Below are 23,284 nucleotides of genomic sequence, written 5' to 3'. Positions count from 1 at the left end.
TAATAATTAATTACTGATGAAATCGGTTTAATCGGGACCGAGCCGATGCAATTGCAAATCTCCTTTGACAAATACAACGTGGATGTCTGTCTGTCTCTCGCATTCTCTAACGAAAGCAGAATCCTCATCCATTTCGTAGTGCATCACATCCATCATCTTTTTCACCCAAACTCAAAAAATGGATTCATCAAAGCACAAATCCCCTGCTTTAGTGTCTATTTTGCATAATTTCTCACCAAACATGAACTCTATCCTCAATACCAACTTGAATAAGACAATGAATGAGCTCCAAAGCTCCATGGCTTCAACAGCTGATAAATGTTTGACGTTCTTACACTCACTCGCTTCTCAAAACCCCGTGATTGGAAAGATTCTCTCATTCTCTTCCCATTTTCATCAAACCCAGGTATATTTTTCTTATTATCTTAATCATGTGGGTTTTATAAATGCTAGTTCGTTCTAGGTTGGCAATTTGCTTCGAAAAGTTTCAATTTTCAACTGTTACCGATAATGGGTATTCAATTTATATGTCTCTTGCGAATTACTGGCCTACATATTGTGAGTCTTTAACCTCTAGATAAATAGAAATGTTTGCAATTGAAAAGTTTGTAACATTATGGATCTGCTTATTCAAAGTTTGCAATTTTAAAGAAGTGATAACATGTTAAGCACTAGGTAATGGACAAGTTTCGTGGACAAAAGTGAAGGTTATCACTAACTAAAATGTGAAACAATTGAATTTTGATTGCTAATGGTTAGATTAGACATTTGCATCAGTTTGCAGTTTCGACTGGGCTAGTTAAGGGGTTGCTTGATTTAAGATTTTTTTTTTTTTTTTTTTTTTTGTATAACTGCTACAATGCAATGCTTATTAAAATTATCAATTGTGTTGTTTACCAGATCGGTTTCTAACGGTTTACTTCAGATTCAATGCAGGAACTACAAGAACAGGAACACTCTGTCAAATCACAACTTTGCTGCAATTTTACCGGGAGATTCGGTAGCAGGAGTTGTGGTGGCTAGTGGGATATCAAATTTCTTGAACATCTACAACACTTTGTTGATTTGCAGGCTAGTTTTGACCTGGTTTCCCAATGCTCCTCCTGCCATTGTTAGTCCCCTCAGGTATATATATGCATTTCAAATTTAGCACTTTATTTTCCTACAGTAGTTGTTAACCCATGTATAATACTATGTTTGTAACATGTCTACTCTTTTTTTCCCCGCAGCACTTTATGTGACCCATATTTGAACATATTCCGAGGACTTATCCCTCCATTGGGAGGCACTTTGGATTTTTCTCCGATATTGGCTTTCCTTGTTCTAAATGCCTTGACTAGCACTGCTGCTGCACTTCCTGCTGAACTTCCTCAGACTGGGGAAAGTCACAAACACCCGTCATCTCGTTCCATTTTCACAAACCTGACATCATCGCAGAAGAAATGGATGAGAAGACTTGGAGGAGAAGGAGACAAGTCTGCTGATGTCAACGAAGCCCATCGTTGACCTCTTCCATTTTCCCCTGCTGGATGGACTGTAGACATTCTTTTACTACACACTCTTTTTGTTTTTTTCTGAGAGAGAGAGGTTGAGGATTTAATGTATTGCTTCCTGATCAAATTCTCATCATGACTTGGTTGAATTTTGTAGCTGCAACTCTCAGCGAGTCTAATAGAGTAAATGGTTCAATTGACATGATCATAATGACTGATTTTAATATGTTTATATGCCCCTGCGTCTTGAAATTCATTAAAACAGCCGACTTGTTGCAAGTCGATAAAGCTTAGCACAGGGACGAATAAGTCATTCCCTTGTAAAGATTTTCTGTTTATGATAATAGGAAGCATCAGATTCCCAACATATTTTCTTATTAAATTTCACCCTCTCTTACAGCAACCAATAAACTTGATAAAGAAGCCAATGGAAAGATTCGCCATGGAAGATGGTTTCAACGAAACTTCCGGTTACGCAAACTCTCCTTCATGGCCATTGGATCGGAATCTTATCTCCTTTCTGCAAATCAATACTTTTTTTTTTCCAAATGGATGATCAAGAGGAAGATTTCATTAGCGTTCATATAACATCTCTCCTCACAATTTCAACTGTCTGATTGCATTAAATCGTGAAGACATGAGAAACGAACTCAAGCCGAAATCGTTGCAATTTTGCAAACTAGCTAGCTAGCTCCACATTCATCTAACTTAGTACAACAAAGGGGTACTTTCTTTCCTTTACCTTAATTCAGTTTATTTGAATGGAGCCAATTTCTACTTACAGGAAAAGCAAGTACTCTTCATTCGAGAGGCTAGCGGCTGTAGGCTTGATCATCCTAGCAGTTGTTTCGCCTCTTTTCATCGATGGTGGACCGCAAACTGATCCAGAAATCGAAAGCCAATCAATCACCTTTGCTTCGTTGTTGCCTCTGCTGCTCCTGCTGTTGATCTTGGCTATAGCATTGTCACTCTACTTGGACCGGAGCTTTACCAGGTTTGATCCTTATTGGATTCATAGAGTTGGTGGTTCTTCTGGTGGCATCGTTGTAATCTTAATCGTTCTTGCCTTGATCCTGAAGTGTAAAGCCTTGCACTATTGAGTAGGGGGAAGCTTGGGATGATGCTCTAGGCATAAGCTTTTTTTGTGTCGATTTAAATTTGACGTTTTTCTCCTCTTGCTAAAAGTTTCAGTAAATTAATTTCAATCAAATCTTCAATGTATTTGTAAGATCTACAAATACCAATCTACATACATATTGCTATACTCGATTATACTAATATTTGAATTTTGAAATGTGTGAAATCCCATGGCATGTTTTATGAAATATGTATAATCTGGGTCATTCATATAATCATTATCAACACTCAAAATGACAAATTGACACTCGAAACAATAGATCATTTCTTTTTAAGATGTAGATCTCTTTTTTTTAAAGTATATGAAAAATATTATATAACAAATCGACTTGTGTTATAAAAAATTATACATCATTAGTATATGTCAATAAAACTTCTTAGTCTTAGATTATTTGTTTATGAATAGTGGAGGAATTTTTAGATGAGCATGATTTTAACACATCATTTTTAAGAAAATTTATATTTTCGTCCCTCGTATTTTATGTGTAATACCTTTTTAATCTATCACGTTTTTCTATTAGTTTAAAAAATTTTATGTTTCTTGTTAGCGACCATGCATATCCCTCCGGTATTGACTTTTCCTATGTGGCATATGTCAGATGAAAAGTTAGAGACGTGTCAAATTTTTTTATGAGTTGGATGACACGTGTCTCAAATATATTGGTTCGTTAGGTGACTAGGCGCCATAAAGTGCCACATCAATGATGCTAATGGAAAACATGAGATTTAATAGACTAACAGAAAAACGAGACAAAAAATATTAGAGATGAAATGTGATGAATGAAACGTTTTCTCCATCATTTGTTGGTATGCAAATCAAATTTTAACACTTCATTTTACAACCACCCACATTTAACACAAATTGACGTGCACATTTTTAATAAAAACAAAACAAAACGAATTATATCTATTTCTTCTCAAGAGGGAATTATGTGAATAAATTTCTCTATTAAAAGGCAAAAGGCCATTAAGCCCAATGAAAAATCTACTATACCCTCTGGAGAAAGGGCAAAAAAAAAGATGCGTAAAACATACTTTAACCATGCAACCTTTCGACGGATAATTTCTAAAAAAAATGTGGCTATTGAATATAAATTGTACACATATATATATCAAATTCAATCGATCTATTTATATATATAATAGTAAAAGATACACATTCCTAACTTGAAACCTCAACTTTTTACTTCATTTTAGAGTTTGACAATTAAACAATTAGAATTTTTTTCATATTGACAAATCAGCAAATTTTTGCAGATGATTATATAGATGGTCAAGCTTAAAAACGTCAAATTAATTTTTCCATTTCGACTTCCTTTCGGTTACATCTGGAAGTAAAAACATGCAATAATTTGTCATCACTCATCAGCACTTACGTTTCTGGAAATAGTACCGTAAATGATAAATTTCAAATTACCATTAATATTCCTTAAACACTACTTAGTACTATTTAATTGATTTTCTTTCTTCCTCATCTGTTCCTCTCTTTATCTTATATATATAATTTTCATTTTCCCACCTTCTTGGTTCTTTTCTTCTTGAATTTTTATATAATAATTAATGGTAATGATATTGTTTGGTTCGATCAGTCAATGTTTACCTTCTTCTATTTTTACTATAATTATAAGTAATCCTTTTTTTGTTTTATTTTTTTTTCTCGATTTTGTAGGTATTTTGGAGATTCTGTTCGTTCTCCTCCAATATATCCAAAAGCGAGTTTGGTCCTTCATTCTTCGATGGCAGAACACTCCATGAACTACTTTCCATAATTTAAGGTTTTTTATTATTATTTTGCTTCTATCCATTTTCAAAAGTTGCACTATGTCTATGAGTTCTTCTAATTTCAGGATTTCCATTCTCACGTAATGATCCCAATTGTACAACTTTTACCATCAATTTATGTTTCATCTCTTTCTTATACCAACGCAGGAAAATTTTTTCAAAAATGATGGAGGTTAATAGATATACTAATACAAGTAGCACATTGTTTATATCTATCGGAGCAACATTAATGATTGTAGACATTGTTGTGAAAGCTAGAACCACTTAGGGCTCCTAAATTAGGAGCAGTACTTTTTCCCAACTCTAATTCAATTTTGCATGGGTGCAATAGGAATGTGGAACGAAATGCAAGACTCGCTCACCAAATAGCCTTGGTTGCCCGACGAACAAACATTGATCACATGATTATGAACTGGTCAAATTCGCACGTAATGATCGCTCTCAAAAGTAATAATATTGATAAATATATATATATATATATATATATATGAAAGCAAAAGTTTTTAAATCTACATGATTATGTGGGATATATAATTTTCCCTGTGAAGTATACCTTGAAGGGTAACAATAGGAATTAGCAACTACTTATATATACCGACTTAATAGTAGTATAGTGGCTCGCTCGAGGATATTATATGATGCTAATTAATTAAGTCTTTCTTTCTTTTTATGTTATTTTCATGTTAAAGGATTTTACTATCATTTTATTGGTGTTAAGGCCGTAAAAAAATTATCCTCGCTATAATATTTTGTATCTTATTTAGCTTATTCAGGTTGTATCTCATTGGTGTTTGAATCTTTCAATTCTTGGAGGAGCGATTGGGTGGATAGATTGTATTAGGTATATCAAAATATATATTAACATAATTCAATTTGATTTAAATGATTTAATTAAGATATTTTCAAAAATAAAAAAGAAAGATGAAGTTTGTTCATAAATAAAAGGTGTGATAAAATGGTATCTACTACGTTTCCAAACGAGCAGATCAAGCTTGAGTAGAAAGACTTCCGACGAAGAAATATCAACTAAATTGAAAAGTGGTAACATCCATACTTCAAAATATTTAGAAGTTCTAATATAAGTGTATATTCTTTTATCAAAATATTTTATCAATGATGTCTCATTTTCATTTATAAATATGCTATTTAGTCACTAAATCTCCCACGCAAAGCGCGAGTTAGTAGCTAGTTGTATCTAATTACTCACCACAAAAGGAATTATGTGTGCAATTTATGTTAAAAAAGAGAAAAAAAGACCATAAAACCCTATGAAAACACATTATATTTATTTTCGCGGAAAGGAAAAAAATGCCACGCACAACAAGCTTTAAAAACACGCAAACTTTCAACGGATAGTTTCCAAAACTTTGTAACGATCGATAATAAAATATACGTGCATACAACTTATAGATCGAACCTATATCTTTTTATTCATCACAAGATGAATAATGTGAAAAACGTCCGTTATTAAAAAGACAAAATGTCATCAAGCCTAATGAAAATCTTTTATACCTCTAGAGAAAGAAAAAAAAAAGTGCAACGGATATCAATTGTATCTAATTACTCACAAAAAAAGGGATTATGTGTGCAACTTTCATTATAAAAAGGAAAAAAGATCATACTATGAAAATCCATCATATTTACTTTCGTGGAAAGGAAAAAATGCCGCGCAAAGCAAGCTTTTAAAACACACAAACTTTCAACGGATAGTTTTTAAAACTTTATAGCGATTGATAATAAATTATACATGTATACAACTTAGAAATTATATCTTTTTATTAATCACAAGATGAATAATGTGAGAAACTTCTGTTATTAAAAAGACAAAAGGTCATCAAGCCTAATGAAAACCTTTTATACCTCCGGAGAAAGGAAAAAAAAAGCGCAGAAAGCAAAGTTTAAATAATCAAATTCTCAAGAGGTGGTTTCCAAAACTTTACTGCGATTGATTATATATTATACATGTATACAACAAATATCAATTAAAGAACACGTTTTTTTATGTTTAGATACGTTAATTTCAAAATATATCAATTCCCTCATACGATATATGATAGACCTGAGAAATAATAGATTATCTAGCAATCCTATAACAATTCTTTCAGTAAAGATCGATTCAGAAAAATAGACATTTATTTAACAATCCTATAGCAATTAATCTTAATCACTCTAGCTAACTTAATTTCAATAAAGAACAAGATCAATCCACACAATAGACATGCAAAATTAAGCTTCAAATCAAAATAGATATTCTTCCCAGCAAAATATTATAATTGTTCCAACAACAACATCAAAGAAAAACCAACAAGTTATTTATTTATTAAAACACTAAAATTAAGCGTCAAGCGCCATGCATGCACCACCATACCAATACCTCACTTCTCAACCACATCCTCCTCGGAAGATTTTGGTAGATCAACATGTATGTCATCATCATTAATGGCGTTTTAATTAATCTCTTTGATATACTTCATCTTCTTGTTGATGTGGCCATTGTCATCAACAGTAACGATTTGTTCATGAAAGTTAACATTAGGGTTGAGATCAGTAGCAATGGCTTCTTTCTCGTCACCAGCAACAACATCATCGTCATTATCTTCAGGTGGTGGTAGAAAATTGAGATCAAAGTCATAAACGAACTTTTCCTCCGCGTTTGACTTGGTTTGATGGGACATTGTTTCTTCCATGGCAGCGGAAGAGGAAAAAGATGAATGTGACATATTTTGTTATTAGTTGTTTGTTTGATGTATGTTCGATGAATGAATGATAGAATAGATTTATTTTATTTATTTATTTTGTTTATCAAGATCTTTCAATATATATATCTATTTATGGTGATCTTATGTACGCTCTTGATGGTCAAATTTTAGATTTTGTCATTAAGGAAATTGTTTTCGTATTTTGGATAGAAATTGACATTTTTGTTAATTTTGTTTTCTTAGAGTTTATTTTGATTTGTCTGGATTTTCTTTCCCCTCTAAAAAACATGTGGTAAAAATAATTTTTTTTTTTATTATGGAGGATGGATCCGTCAATACTTAGACACCTTTACAACAAGTTTATTTTTGCATGATCCTGCTTAAATACTCATTGTTTATGTCGCAAAAATTCATTGCAACAAACTTATATATTCATCCATGATTGACGAGAGTGATCACACGACCGTGACGGTTAGTGATACATATTTTAGAATTTTATAGTCAAGTGAAACTAAAAACTAACTATCACCGATATTCCGTCTTGTGATTACTTTTAAATATATATAATAAATTTATTCACAAATGAGTATTTTTAAAATATTATATAAATATATATTTTATAGAGATTTTGATTCAAAAGTTGCCATTTTATATTCCTTATAAGATTTTACTTTTAATGAGTATTTATTTATTTATATATTTTTTTGTGTAATTATTTATATATTCCTCAAAAGAGGACACACATTTCCGGGAGATGAATCTTTTTTTGATGATACGGGAGATGAATCAAACCAACGAAAATAACAGTTGAAATGTACATGTAGGGTGGACATCTTATAGACGATAGCAATATTTTTTTAATTTAAAATTTGTTTTAATTGTAAATTCAATTGTAAATTTTATTGTCAAATCAACATCTGACATATGATGTTTGATTAACGAATAATAATTTGACACATGCATTTAAGAAATTTGAGTTTAATTAAGAATCAAGTTATGATTTAAAGTCAAAATACAATAATAACATAATGATTTCTAATAAAATTCTATCAATTACTTATTCCTAATCATATGAGATTTATATTCTCCTTTCTCTTTGCTTCACAAGTATATATATATATATATACTGCTATATGTACCATACTAAATTCACACACGTACGAACAAAAGTTTCGTGTGTGGAGAATGAAAAAATAAGGAAAATAGTCAAGCCAGACAATTAAGACAATGAAGTTGCTTATCTTGAGGATTTGGAGTAAGTTTTTCTTTATCATTATTCAAGTTATAAATTTAGTTATGTCAATGATCTAATTGCGTTTTATATATTATGGTTTTTCATTTAAATTTTTGAGAGGTGCTTACTTAGTTTTTTCCTATACACAAGGAAAAAGAGGATCAATTGCACTTTGTGGGATGTTTTTGCCGAGAAATTAAATAAAGTCTTATTGGATGCTGCAACGCAAAAGAAAGAAACCAATAGTTGTTGTTATTTTACAATTGGCTATTACGAATCTTATAGACAATAGAGAGATTTTTTCAATTTGTTCCAATTATAAATTCAATTGCAAATTTTATTGTTAAATCAAAATTCGACACATGTCGTTTTATTGATGAATAGTAATTTGACATAGATATCTTAGAACTTTGAATTTAATTAGGTTTCAAGCTAAATTTTAAGTCGATGATATTTTTTTTCCTATTCTAATTAGAAAATCAAAATACAATAAAAACACAATGATTCATAATAAAACTCTACCAATTACTTTATCCTAATATAATAATTTCATTCCTAATTAAGAACCTATGCCCTATGAAACATATTCTCATTCTTCCTAATTAAAACGTACTTATATATATATATCTTTTATTGTCGAATTAATTTCGACATGTATTTTTTTATTATATATATATCTTTTATTGTCGAATTAATTTTGACATGTATTTTTTTATTAGCGAATTAAATTTGACCCATGAATTTTTTCCTATTTATTATTTAAAAAAATTATTCTTAATAAAATTATAATAAACTACATTTTTTTTAATTTTTTTATTAAACAATTTTTTCTAATTAAAATTCATTATATTTGTTTTTCTATTCCTAATTAAAACTGACACATCTTATTTTTTCCTATTCAAACCGACATCTTATTTAAAATATTATTCCTAATCAAATTATAATATATATTATTTTTTTCAATTTATTATTAAACTATTATTTATAATAAAAATCTGTTATATTATTTTTTTTATTCCTAATTAAAACGGGCATATCTTATTTTTCAAATAATGAAACAATTAAATTGATTAGATGTAATTATAAATTTTACTATCAAAATAAAGCTTGACATGTGACTTTTACGTTTTGCTATGTTTATTATTTTTGAAAACAAATATAATTATAATTGATATAAAGTTAAAATAATTTTCTTTACATATAATATTTGACATATATTTAATAATATTTAATACAAATAATTATTATATAATTTTTTATATGATATATTTAAATTATTAATTTTTAAAAGCACGACCGTCTAACGGACGGGCCCATCACTTATTATTATAAAAAAGAAAAAAAAATGTGGGGTGGCATTATATTTGATTCAAACCATAGACTAAAATTAGAACAATAATTTGATACGTTCGAATTGATTTAGAACTAAAAATGATCTGAGTTATTATCTGTAAATTTATATGCTAGCTTTGTTCCTTTTTTAGACATATTACGTTCATCATCATCATGTACTTTTTTTTTTTGATGAAAATCATCATCATGTACTATCATAGTCTACAAACTAAACTTACATCTCGAACTCCTAGTTGTCACCGCAACTAGAACCCTAATCCACCACTCTAATTAATTAAGCAGCCCATTTGGCCCCTCCACAAACATAGCTAGCTTTCGCTTGAATGGTTTTAGGTTCAAAATTTTATAAATCGTTTGTAAATTAATATCGAGATTCATTTTATATTGAAGATCCGTTACTAATTACAAAACAAAAATAAATAAACATTAATCTGGTGTAGAATCAACTTCAAAAAAAGAAAGAAAAAGAAATCTAGTATAGAATTACAAATAAAATAAAAAAATAAACCTAATTAAATTGATACTCATTCCGTTTCAAATTAGATGCATATATTTGTGATTTTATACAAATTAAGGAAACTCATTTTCATACATAATTGTGACTGTAGAGACTAAAATACCCTACTATAACTAATTACATTGAAAATCAATATAATTAGGAGAGTACATGAGGAAAGATTAATGTTTCTCAAACTTGTCAAAACAAAAATTATTTTATTTATACTTAATTTGAGACGGAGAGAGTACTAACTTAAATTCACACGTGAATGCATTCAAATTCGATGCAACATACTAAAATATATAATTATGTTAACAAATCATTTAGCTGTTACTTACGTATCGAAAGATATATATACTTTTCCCTTTCAAGAAAACTGTTTATAAAAAATGATTAAATGAATTAGTAATATTATTTATTAAAAAAAAAAAGATAAGTTAGAAGAAGTGATCATATATATATATTTTATGCTTTAGAATATTAACGACAGAGAAACAATAATAGAGAATCAATCCCTCAAAAAGCTAACACCCTTCAATAACAAACCAAACTTCTAATATGGAGGAGACTCCCAATGCTAAATTCCGAACGATTAGACTGTCTTTCTTTATCAATAAATCAGGTAGTTGATTTTCTTCTCGACCAGTGTTATGTAAAGAAACTTTTCAATCTCGATTAAGGAGTATTTTTATGTTGCATACTACCGTGGCACATGAATGGAACTGCTAATCATGAAGACTTATAACATGGAGAGGGTATATGTCGAGTCAGTGAAGATAGTAAGGTGTATGTAGTTTAAATCCCAGACGAACTTCATAACGTGAAATAGAGCTAATAATTCGCTCATCAGATAGGTCTCCACACCAATGTAAGTACCCGAAACACCATACAGCTAATTTCCAGTATTAGAACGAAAGGCACCACCAATACTTGAATGACTTGGATTTTCTAGAGAATTTCTGTCCACATTTAAATAGATTGAGCAATCTTGAGGAGCCATCCAACTCAAAACGAACTAGGCGGCTTGCACGTTGATGTCATGACGAGAAGAGTTTAATGCAATCACTGACCAGTTCATGGTACATCCTACATTGCACCAAATCGATTAAAGTTCTCCACCTAGGATTTCCTTGTTGCGAACAATCCAAATAATCCACACTGCAGCTAAAAAATGGCTGATAAGATGGATGACATCACTATTTAAATCTTCCTTTGTGCTCCATATTCTGAACTAGGAGGACGCGTCTCAAATGAGATGGTATTGATCCTTCAAAAATCATGTTCCAAATATTACGGGTCATCAATTTCCATTCGCCATCAAAGATGTTGTTTTCATTCTGAGTAAACTGGTTCAACCAAGATTTGACCGAGTGCATACTGTCAGTTGATCCTCCCAATGTCAAATGATTGTCCATTACCCCAACTTTAGAAGAACAGATAGTTGGCAAGCGTTTGAAAACAGCTGCATGAATTCCGGTGTTAATAGCATCCAAAAAAATCAGTCAGACGTAAGGACATCCGAGAGCATAATGTCTATGTCGTCTTCATCAATTTCAGCTAAGAAATCAAATAGAGGGCCCTCTCCGATCCAGTTGTCAAACCATAGAGAAACATAATTGTCAGACGAAACTCTGTATGCAAAACCCAATCATAATTTATCAAGAGCTTTTAAGATGCAAGTCCAAGTTAAAGAACCACCAGTTTTGTGATGACAATGAAGTAAATCTCACATTCCCATATACTTGGATTGAACAATTTTCACCCATGGTTTATCAACATCAGTCAAAATGCTCCAAATGAGTTTGCCCAACATTTCAACATTCATCGTTCGAACTTTACAAATTCCAAGTCCTCTAATAGAAAGAGAGGTAGAAATGACATCTCGATGAATTGAGTGAACCCCACATTTTTCTCCATCAGAGCTCCACAAAAATTTCTTTGAGATACTATCAAGAGTCAAACAAACATTTTGAGTCATCCAAAGAGATTGCATGTAGTAGGCAGGGATTGCGTTGAGGACCGATTTTACCAATGTGGCTCGACCTGCAAAATTCAATAATTTCGACTTTCATGTAGATAACCTATTCTAGAAACGATCACAAATTTTATCATATTGAAGTTGTTGCGTGCGACCACCATCAATAAACATACCCAAATATCAGCCCATATTGTCAAAGAAATTCAATCCAATCAAGCTTCATGTCATCCAAAGAGATTGCATGTAATAGGTAAGGATTAAAATGAGGATCGATTTTACCAGTGTGGCTCGGCCTACAAGATTCGATAATTTTGACTTTCATGTAGATAATGTCGTATGCTTTGGACCTCCTCGAGAGCATTCAATCGGACCCCAGAGACTAGAGGAGGCACTTTAGAGATCATGGGTAGGGATGGCAATTCTATCCGAATCCGTGGAGATCCCCTAAATTTTATCCATCATGGAGCTAATTTAGAGGGTATAAAACTCCCCATGGATACGGAGGCGGATAGAAAAATTTATCCACTTCATAAATGGAGATAGGGACGGATACGAAATTTTATCCGCGGATGTATCCATGGATATCCGCTTAGATAAAATAGGTATAAATACTGTTTTTCAATCCAATAAATATAGCTATATCGATTTCTTATTATTTGTTAAGTTTCACCAATTTTATTTTACAAATGTTTAGTGTAACTGTAAAAAAAAATATAACTATCGTTGCTTAATAAATAAAATAGTTTCCAATTGATTTTATTTTATTTTTTATGCATTTAATGTTAAATTTTCAAAGAAACCGATGAATAAAAAAATCCATGGATATCCGTTACTCGACATGGATGCGGGGACGGATGTAATGTTTTAACCATCACGGATACGGAGACGGGGACGGAGAGTGATTATTTTAAACGGATACGGAGGTGGAGATAGTACTATCCGCCCCGAATCCGTTCCATTGCCATCCCTAATCATGGGTGTCAATTTTTCTATACAAATGACGAACAAATAAGGTGAGAGAGGATGTCCCGGACGAAAACCTGTTTTAGGGCAAAAACATATGTAGTCTTTCTCCATTCCATAAAATAGACACTGACATCCTAGAAAGACAATCCATAATTAAATCGATAATCATAGTAGGTAAACTGAAATCACCAAGAGTATTTATAGTAAATTTCTAATCCATGCGGTCATAAACTTGCTCGAGATCTACTTTACAAAGCATAGCTTATCTTTTCTTCTTAGAATGCCGGATATGGTGAACTAGATCTCGAGCAATCAAAATGTTGCCTATATTGTCCATGCCTGGAATAAAGCTACTCTAAAAAGGGTGGATTAAATCATCCATAAAAAGGTCTAAGTCGATTGACAATGACCTTTGTAACTAGTTTGAATAGAACATTCAATAGACTGATTGGACGAAACTTTGACATTCTATCCGGATTGCCATCCTTTGGCAAAAGAACAATCAAAGTTTAAGCAATGTAAATCTTCTATTTTCCCGGTGAGAAAAGCAGTTTTGACTATATTCACCACATAAGTATGACTAATATGCCAATAAGTCTTGAAGAAGATGGCCAAGAATCCATCTGGCCCAAGAGCTTTGTAATTACCAATTGGCATAAGAGCACAATAGACTTCTTTCTCCACTACAGGTTTTGAGAGAGACATAATAGCATCAGAAGTTTGTTATGAAAAGAAACAGTCGAGGTACACCCGAACCGTTTGTCTCAATGAACAAGTTTTGAAAATTTTGTCTAACTTCTTCCTAGACGGGATTATCACACCATTCAATAGCATCAACAATTTTCAGGCGTTCTATATGATTCCGGCATCGCCTGACAACGGTTGTATCATGAAAAACCTCGTATTTTTATCACCAAATTGAACTTTATTCTCTCTACTCTTTTGGTAAGGGATGTGAATGGATTAGATTCGACGATAACTCAATCTAATCCAAGCAAATCTGTGTGGATTTAGAATGGATTTTAATTTTTGCCCTCAAAATCCAATCTGATCCAATATAAAAAATGGATTTGAATGAGATCACTTGGAGTTGACCAATAAATATATTCTATTTATAATATTTGCTCGACAAGTTTCAAAATGAAATATACATAACACTACATAAATATCAAAAACACCTAACATTATAACTAATCAATAATTCGTCGTACACATTTAAGAAAACGCCGACATCGAAAACATTAAAAAAGTAAAAAAATATTATACAAATAATATAAAGAGTCAAAACAAATAAATTTAAGCATGCTAGTAATAACTTGGCCTTCTACGTCCTTTTTACGCACAATAAAAAATCAAGCCCCATCCCCCTCACTAGTCAAAACAAATAACTCTTAATAACTCAAAATCTTAAAATTAAAAATAATAATAATAATAATTTGACAAGTTATATATATTATTATATTTAATATATAGTTGGATTTTTTCGATCCGTGGATTGGATTAGATTTTTATTTTGCTATCCAAGTTCCAATTCAAATCGAAATATTTTTAAATTGGATTTGATTGGAATTTGTTGTCCCAAATCCAAAAAATTCCAATCCACTTTGGGTTGGATTTTATCAATGGATTCTTAGATTGGATCAAATCCATCGACACTCCTACTACTTTTGGTACCAAAGGAGTTCTTGATGTAGAACAATACTCTTCACTAAGTTGTCTGTGCAGGCTTACATGGAAGCTTGAAAAACGAGTCTAAAGGTATTTTTCTAAACCATGAAAAACGATTCTAAAGGTATTTTTCTAAACCATCTATATGCGCAATCAGAAATTGCTTCTGTCGAAAAATATTTTTGAAGACATTCCTGTTGAACTCCAAAGCCGCACTTCGTACTTGATTCAAGGCAACAGAAGGATTGGAAGACTGAGCCCAGTTGTTTGAGACAAACATCAGTGAATATGGGATCGACAATCCAAGCCGCTTCAAATCAGAACGGACGAGGGCCAGCAGGACGGACTTCTCCTCCCAATCTAAATAAAATCGGATAATGGTCTGAATAGATTCTCGAAAGGTGACAAACAATAGTTTGAGGAATAAGAAACACGAGGTATAGAATTGCTAACCCAAGTGAAACGATTACCTGTAAACCCCATATCAAGAAGAGCGCATAGAGCAAAGTTGTTATGAAATTTTTCACACCGTCTTTCAAAGAATCTTCCTCCTTACTTCTCTGAAAAATTAACCATAAATTAACCATATCATTCAAATCTCCCAAAACCGTCCAACAATCCACAGCATGATAGACATCCGACAAAAGGTGACCCCATAACAATTGTCTTTCTAAAAGAGAAGGAGAATCATATGTAGCTCAGAGATATAAAAGTGACGACCATTTGGATAAAACTGACGACCATTTGGGAGCTTGACTCTACCAACCAGTAATGCACTGGTACATGGAGAACAAGACATCAATATTACAGGCTGATTTTTTCCCGAGTAATCAAATATCACGTGGAAATTCAGTGGGGTTTTTGATTGCTGATCCATAAAAACCATGGCTATTGAAGAAAGATTGTAACTTGGTAAAACCAATTTTTCGTTTCAAAAATCACAGCAACATCAATCTTGTGATCAACGAAAAGAGAGCAATATTATTACCAGCTCCTCTAATATTCCAACTCATTATAGTATTTAATTTAAACATTAAACAAATATAGATGAAAACACAAAAGATTGGAGCTAATTCCCCTCCATATTAGTTTCAGTGCCCACCGGCATAGCAGGATCCTTGCCAACAATGGCAGTATTATCGTCAAAGCCAACTCCTGCATGAATCGCAGTCAAATTTGCGATAGAATCAGACGTGTTTATAGGCAGAATGGTTAGATGAAAGACAGCATTGGAATTGTCCCCAACAGGCATGGAAGTAGTAATAACTCCTTCCAAATTGTTAACGGTAGAAACTATCGTGGAAGAGTTTGAAACTGGTTTGGAAGGGAGATTCAAATCAGAATCAGTAACAATGGAAGAACCAGCAGAAATTCTTGAAGCTTAATGTATTCAAACAGGGAGCCTCCTGCATTTTCAATTTGATTGATCCCAATACAACTCTCTGGTTCGTTTTTTACCTAACACATTTTGTTGCCCATTTCTGCATTTGGTGGTGTATCATTGATGCTCCCTTCAACTCCATTTGGATTTGCATTCTCTTTTACAGGTTCCGTCTCAATGTCGACACCAGAAAAACGATTACCTGATCAAGGAGATAGACCCATTGGCTTTATCCCAGATTTGGTTTTAAATGGGCGGGACTTTTTCCGAACTAGCATCCAATCCCCATGAAGTTGAGAAGGATTCTGAGAAGACAGTCAAATTAGACTCTGAATCCATCCTAGTAGACAAAGGAATATCCGGACAGTTTGGATTGACACAGCCAAATTAACCACAAGTAAAGCATATATTATATTTAGCATCACAACAGCAAAAATTACATTAAACATTTAAACAGTGTATCGATAAACATTTACAAGATAGTAAAATCTTTTACCACAAAACCTCGCTGATACTAGTATTTTATTATTCGCTTAAAGCTTCCAAACTGCTTGAGCCGCCCTTTGGTAAGACACTGCTGAAGATCCGCTTCAAACTAGGGCATGCACCACGAAACCTTCCCATGCTCATTGATCCTATCTGTATTTGTATTAAACACACAACCATTATTACCAGAAAATTGTTTTCTTCAATTACATTAATTGTGTTTGGATTAAGAAATGAAAGATTTGAGAACAATTGTTTTCTCACCTTTGGACAGAAACGAACATCAAGGGTCTCCAGCATGCTACAATTAAATAGAGCAGTTTCAACTGCTTCTTCATCCATGTTACAAGACTAGGGAAAAACAAAAACGAAACAGATAACTATGCCAGAGAAGTAGAACAGCTTGTATGTAATTACAGAGTTTTGACAATGGAGTAAAGAATATTTACCTGAAGAAAGAGACTAGTCAATCTTGGACAACCAAGCTTCAACACTTCCAAAGAACAACAATTGCTGCATAAAACAATGTGACAATTATTAAAATATATCTGGTTGTGCTTACATATAGAAGCATAAGAAGCAGAAAATTATAACGGCACCATAGATGGATGATGTACCTTAAATTTACAACACACAAATTTAAAACAGGCAACTTCGACTTCCTTTAGATTTGCAGACAGAGAGAGGTTCAATGAGGTCAAATGGAAACAACGAGCAGCTGGAGGGATTATGACCTTTCTGATATTTGGGCAACCAACACAGTTGAGGAGCTGGAGTAGACGATTTGGCTGCTCAAAGGAGCTATTATTATTTCCCCAATTCAAGTCATGCATATTTGCACAAGCATTCAAGCTCACGTGAGTAAGGTGAGTACAACAGGTTAAAAGTTCCTCTATGGCAGACTGACAGAGAGTCCCATAAGACAAATCTAATTCTTGGAGAGCAGGCAGAGCACCTCTCTTGTAAAGAGGTTCCAATGATGTATCGCTCAGATACTTGCACGCTTGAAGTTTTAATACCTTAAAAGCCAAATTAACAAAAAGAACCCTTAATTGTATGCAGAATTCAACAAAATAGTAATGTGCATTATGATTTTCTGCAACGTTACCTTAAGCTGCAAGCAAGATTCAAAAACAGGTTGCAAATTCATCAGGAAAGTGTAGGATAAATCAAGTGAAGTCAGATTTGGAAGAGAGCGCAAAGCATAAAGTCCGCCAGAACCAATAGAAGGGCATGACATCAATATCAATGACTCGATCAGTGGACATGAAGCAGTTGTTGCAGTCAAACAATCGTCCTTGAGTTGGCTGCAAGTGAGATAGTATTAAAAAAGAGTCAGTCAGTAGGAAAACTAGATGAGAGAGAGAGAAAGGGAAGTGGAAGCAGCCAGTCACCAAATGTAAAAATAAAGTTTACCTGCAAAATGAAGCATCCAAAGATGTCAAGAGTGGACAGTTAATTGAGGCTTCTGCCAAAACACCACAGCCTTTCAACTCAAGTAACAACATGCGTGGAGCTTGAATGCTCAATGCGTTCAATTTGGGGCAAATTCCCAGGTTTAGTGATTGAAGGGCGACCTGAGAGAAATGAAGCAACACTTCAAGCTCTGAAACTATTCTCAATCACACACGCACATAAATAAATAGCAAAAGTGGGAAGGAACCGTCACAAAGTTGTCACTTACAGAACAAAATGATGCTCTCACGAGATGATCGCATCCATCCAAACAAAATTGCTCAAGAAACGGGCATGCCAGCTCAAGAGCAGTAATTGCACGACAACCGACAAGGGAAATACCAATTAAAGACGTGCTACAGATTCTCACGAGTGTCAAGCTCTGTGTAACACATTATATGAAAACACCAAGTTATGTGGGAAATCAAGATGAAGAACATGAAAGCACAGATGCAAACATTACAAATATATTTTTTAATCACTAATTCACAAACCTCACAGTTGTCAAGAACCAAGGACTTGAGCACAGGACATCCTCCACCATCACTAAAAACTTCACAGATGGAATTTGTCAAAGATTCACAATCTGTAAGGTCCACTTCTTGCAATGACTGGCACTGCAAAGCTAGTGATGTCAATTTCTCTTGCTTCTGCAACGCTAATTTCTGCAATGGTCAGAAAAGACAAACCTCAAGATCTTAACCCCATCTAAAGCATCAAGGAATGAATAAAAGAAATTCTTCATAGAATGACATACTAGTAGTGAGTTTGATGTAATGTTTATACGGTTGAGTGCAGGGCAATTAGACACCATTATTGATGATAGCATAATAGTTCGTAGATTCAAATCTGCAAACCTGCAGGCACGAGAGAACTTCAGATATTGCGCAAGGTAAGTGAGTGGGATAAAATTACAATAAAGAATGGAAAACAAGTAAGAATATCCTACTTGCGACAATGTACAAGCCTTATATTCTGCAAGCGAGGCAGGTCTAGAGACAGAGAAGTCAACAGACTGCAATTATCAAGCTCCAATACCTGAAATGAATAATAAATTAGCTTATTAGCCAAACAATACACAAAGCTCAAGAAACATCCTGTCAACAAAAGAAACAGAACCCTAACCTCCAGCATATGACTGTATTGTATTGCAGCCATTGAAGCAGACGTGATACCCTCACAGCTGTGCAACTTCAGAACTGTTAACATAGGAAGTCTTACAGACTTCAAAGACAAAAAGCAAAGGGTCAAGTCAAAGTCTGCAAAACCTTACTAACACTCTTATCAAGACAAAATAGAGCAAATGTACATTAACACTGACCTCAAGGGATAAGTTCGGGCAGTACGATGCATTTAAAATGTGAAGATTAGCACAAATCCCTGCTATTTCCCGAAGCGTTTCATCACCAACACATGTACAATTTGACATGTCTAGTGACTCTAACTGAGGGCATGAAATGGCTGCAGAACGAACTGCTGCATCAGTAAGCTTGTGACAAGCGCTTATATCCAAGACACGCAAAAGAGGACAGTTGAGCGATGCCTGGGCCATGTTACTACGTTTCAAAGACAAAGTTTGAAGTTGCGGACACCTGTCACCGAAAATAAACTGTCACTAACTAAAGACCTAGTGCAAAGTAAATAATAATACCTTATGAATTATAACATTTCTCACCGGATGGATATGCGCATCACACGACATTTAGTTATCTTAACATGGCGCAATCTCTCATGGTTTATAGATATCTCCTGAATCCCGCTACCAAGTGTAGTATCACTAACATTCAATCTTTTCAGCATATAACAATCAGGTAATGCATGAAAAAACTCATCTCCCAGTTGACCTCTCCCCAAAGTCAAAGACTCGAGCTTTTCTGAGAAGGAGGGGGAGGAGGAGAAGAAGAAAATATGTCACAACTTTTATCGATGCTTAACCAGATAAGTACAGAATCTAGTAGGACACCAACCTTAATGAATCAATAGCTTCTGTAACAAGCAAATGGATAGAAGGAACACCCAAAATATTTATTTCGGTCGCATTTGGGTATCGCCGACACATATCCTCAACTGCAAATATATTGATCGTATTCTTAAGTGAACAAGAGGTGCATCGGATTTGAATAGCAAAAACATTTTATCGGAATGGATTAGCTGAAAACTCACATTGCTCAAGAGAAATATCTCGATTTTCAAAATTTAAGCACCTCCAGAAATCTTCATGTGAACTGGCTATTTGCCATTGCTTACAAACCATAGCAGCACGACAAAGATCAATCTGACCCAAGAAAGAGAAAACCTGACAGGATACAAGAACGGAGTAAGGAAAAAGCTAGAAACGACTATGCTTTTCTGAAACAACCATGAGAAATGAGTATACCATGTGCAGAAGGTCATCTGTGAGATCCATTTGAACTTCTAAATCATCATTTTCAGAAGTCCCGCTCTCATCTTCATTATCATTCCGGCCAGTATACCTTTCATGCAACGGAAAATGGTGATAAACCATCTTTTCTTTTGGTGGATCAGAACCTTGCTTCAAACCATAGTCTATGTCTGAAGCCGTATATCTTTCACTGCAAGGACATGATATTATCATGTTTATAATCAGCATTGTATTCGATTTTCTAATCAGTGATTGCATCGATTCATTCAACAGATACTAATGATTACAGATCATACCAACACAGAAAAACCAACTCTCTGGGCCATCAATTCTACTAGGGCTGATTTTTAAGTTCCAAAATACAAAGCACAAGCATAAGAAATAAAAAACCATAAGCAAGACCTACTTTGAATTTAACAGATACTTGCTAAAGGTAAACTTTCAATGACTATGTAGAAGAAAAACTAACTAAAACCGAGACTTTGTAAGTACTAATTATTAAAGATTGAGATTAAAGAAGGGAAATTAAGCATAAACAGATCGATCACAAGACAATTGAAGCTGGATATTAAAAGACAAATGCAAGACACTCACGAATAAACTTTAGCTCTTTTGTGGTGGGAATCGCGATCGGCATCCTCAATATCACTGTCATCCGCCAGATATGCTGCTGCGGCGCGGCTGCTACTACTACCTTCTCCGACACAGTAAGAGGAGGGCGGGGCGGGAGGGAGGCAGTGGTGGCATAGCATCATCATCATCATGCCAGGATTCTCTCTCACGTAGAGCTCCCATCATTCGCCGAAACATTCGTCCTCTGTCTCTAATGAACCCTTCGAAGACCTCATCGTCACTATCTGAATCACCCTCAATTCCGAAAAAGACATTGTCTCCGCTAATTACCAATGAAAGAAAGAACCAAACCCTAGGCCGCGATCTCCCACATTTCAAGCAACCCTTCACTTTCCGTTTCCTAATTAAGCAGGTGAATTCAACGAAAATGATCAATCTTTACGTAGACAAATTCGTTCCAGCTGAGAATTTGCAAATTAGGGGGAGCGAATCGGTAAAATTGAATTGCAAAATGAAGAGACAGAGAGAGAGAGAAAGAAAGTGAAGAATTGTAGAGAGAGAGAGGAAGTGAAATAGCTTAAAATGGGATCTGATCGGATCTTTGTGGGTTTTTGCTTCTTCTTCTTCCTCCGCTGGAGAGGAAAGGGAAAGGGAGAGATGACACGGTGAAATGTTTACTGTTTGTTGGGGCATGACGTAATGTATCCGTAAGTCCTAACATAGGAAAAATCCAAACATGTTCGAATCCAAATTAGATAAGATATATATTGTATTAATACCACCCTGTGTTTTTTAAAAACAGTTCGGAGCACCCTATACTGAACAAACTGGGTTCGGTTGCCCCAGTATTTTCACATTGAAGTTCGTTTTATCCTGTTTTTATTTGTTTAATCTATTTTAGATTTGGTGGCGTGCCATGTGTACTCTGAACGACTGATAATATTGCATTTGAGTCCTTAAACTATTGAACATGATGGAATTTTGTCATTCAAAACATAACGATCATAAGATTTCAGATTTGACTTATTTAGTAGATCGTACATGTCAACTGAAGCAATAATAATAGCTAAATTCCGAAAAAAAGAGACAGAAATAAGCGGTAACAGTCAGCTAATTTCTTCCATAACCTTATCCTAATTTACTTGAGAGTTACGTCAACCAAAGCAGTTTGTTTAAAAGTAAAACTCTTTGCTTTCTCTTCTTTCTTTCTCCCTGTGTATTACTACCTAACTAACTAGTACTAAACTACTAGGAGTAATAGAGTATTCATGTTTTGTTTTGTTTTGTTACACTCAACTTGAGATCCACAACCATAACTAACCAGTTTGTTTTCTCCAACTAAGAAGATTATAGTGTTACTGTAGGTATTTCCTAGTATTCAGATTCGAAGCCCATAAGAAACCTGTTTTTTTTTTTTACCCTTAAAACTCTTTGTTTTCTTTCTTTCTATCACTTTTAAGCACAAATAAATCAGTTTGGTAATTATGGAGGAGGACAATCGCAAGGAATTATCAGGAATTCAGCAAACTCTAGAACAAGGGATTCGCAAAAATAAGGAATTATTTGCAGAAATTAAGAAAACTTTAGACCGAGGGATTTTGCAAAATCAGGAATTGTTTGCTGGAATTCAGAAAACTTTAGATCGGATTTGCAAATCTCAGGAGGGCATTCAAAGTAGGTTAGCGTATCGGTTTGATTTCTCCACTTATGATGGCAGAGCCGATCCTATAGGATGGTTGAGCTGCTGTAAACAATTCTTTAATTTTCACCGCATTCGACAAGCTGATATGGCTCAAATTGCCTCGTTTCACCTGCGAGATGGAGCGCAAACTTGGTTTTTTACGGTGGCAGAAGACGATTTTCAGAATCTCACTTGGACAGAATTTGTCGATCTGATTCAGGCTCGGTATAGGCCTCTATCAAGTGATAATCCTTTGAAGCATCTATCAGAGTTGCGTCAAAACGCTTCGGTATTTAAGTACAATCGACTTTTCCAAACCCTAGTCTCTCGTCTGGACGATGGTTCCTTGCTTGCCAAGCAAACTGTGGAATTGTACACAAGTGGCCTTTCCATGTCCTACGTTCGTTCGAATGTGACTATGTATCCCCCTAAAACCCTTAACTATGCTATGAATTTAGCAAGACAATTTGAGGACCATGCCGCGGCCATCAACTCCAACTGGCCGAGTCGTTTTAC

General features: G+C 33.9%; 3 protein-coding genes across 3 annotated transcripts; 2 read left to right on the top strand and 1 right to left on the bottom strand.

The window, feature by feature from the left end:
• The first annotated feature begins 277 nt into the window (after nt 1-277).
• LOC139883449 (ylmG homolog protein 2, chloroplastic-like) lies at nt 278-1,506 on the top strand. The gene is made up of 3 exons (XM_071867626.1): nt 278-406; nt 926-1,125; nt 1,230-1,506. The coding sequence occupies exons 1-3, from the start codon at nt 278-280 to the stop codon at nt 1,504-1,506; spliced, it is 606 nt and encodes a 201-aa protein (XP_071723727.1).
• A 748-nt stretch (nt 1,507-2,254) lies between these two features.
• LOC139883448 (uncharacterized) lies at nt 2,255-2,593 on the top strand. The gene has a single exon (XM_071867625.1). It carries the CDS (start codon nt 2,255-2,257, stop codon nt 2,591-2,593), a length of 339 nt encoding a protein of 112 aa, XP_071723726.1.
• Nucleotides 2,594-16,715: 14,122 nt separating this feature from the next.
• On the bottom strand, nt 16,716-21,309 carry LOC139883447 (F-box/LRR-repeat protein 15-like). Its single transcript, XM_071867624.1, is given in 18 exon segments — nt 16,716-16,829; nt 16,941-17,027; nt 17,126-17,189; nt 17,294-17,316; nt 17,318-17,695; nt 17,785-17,983; nt 18,093-18,253; nt 18,361-18,513; nt 18,626-18,796; nt 18,889-18,988; nt 19,081-19,169; nt 19,257-19,355; nt 19,453-19,723; nt 19,807-20,000; nt 20,095-20,198; nt 20,295-20,427; nt 20,509-20,704; nt 21,209-21,309. Coding segments are annotated over 18 exon segments (2,637 nt in total).
• Nucleotides 21,310-23,284: the final 1,975 nt, after the last annotated feature.

Source organism: Rutidosis leptorrhynchoides, unplaced genomic scaffold (genome assembly GCF_046630445.1).
Source record: "Rutidosis leptorrhynchoides isolate AG116_Rl617_1_P2 unplaced genomic scaffold, CSIRO_AGI_Rlap_v1 contig400, whole genome shotgun sequence".
In the NCBI taxonomy this organism is placed as follows: domain Eukaryota; kingdom Viridiplantae; phylum Streptophyta; class Magnoliopsida; order Asterales; family Asteraceae; genus Rutidosis; species Rutidosis leptorrhynchoides.
Note: the sequence above shows the minus strand (reverse complement) of the source record. Positions and strands in the feature narration are given on the sequence as shown.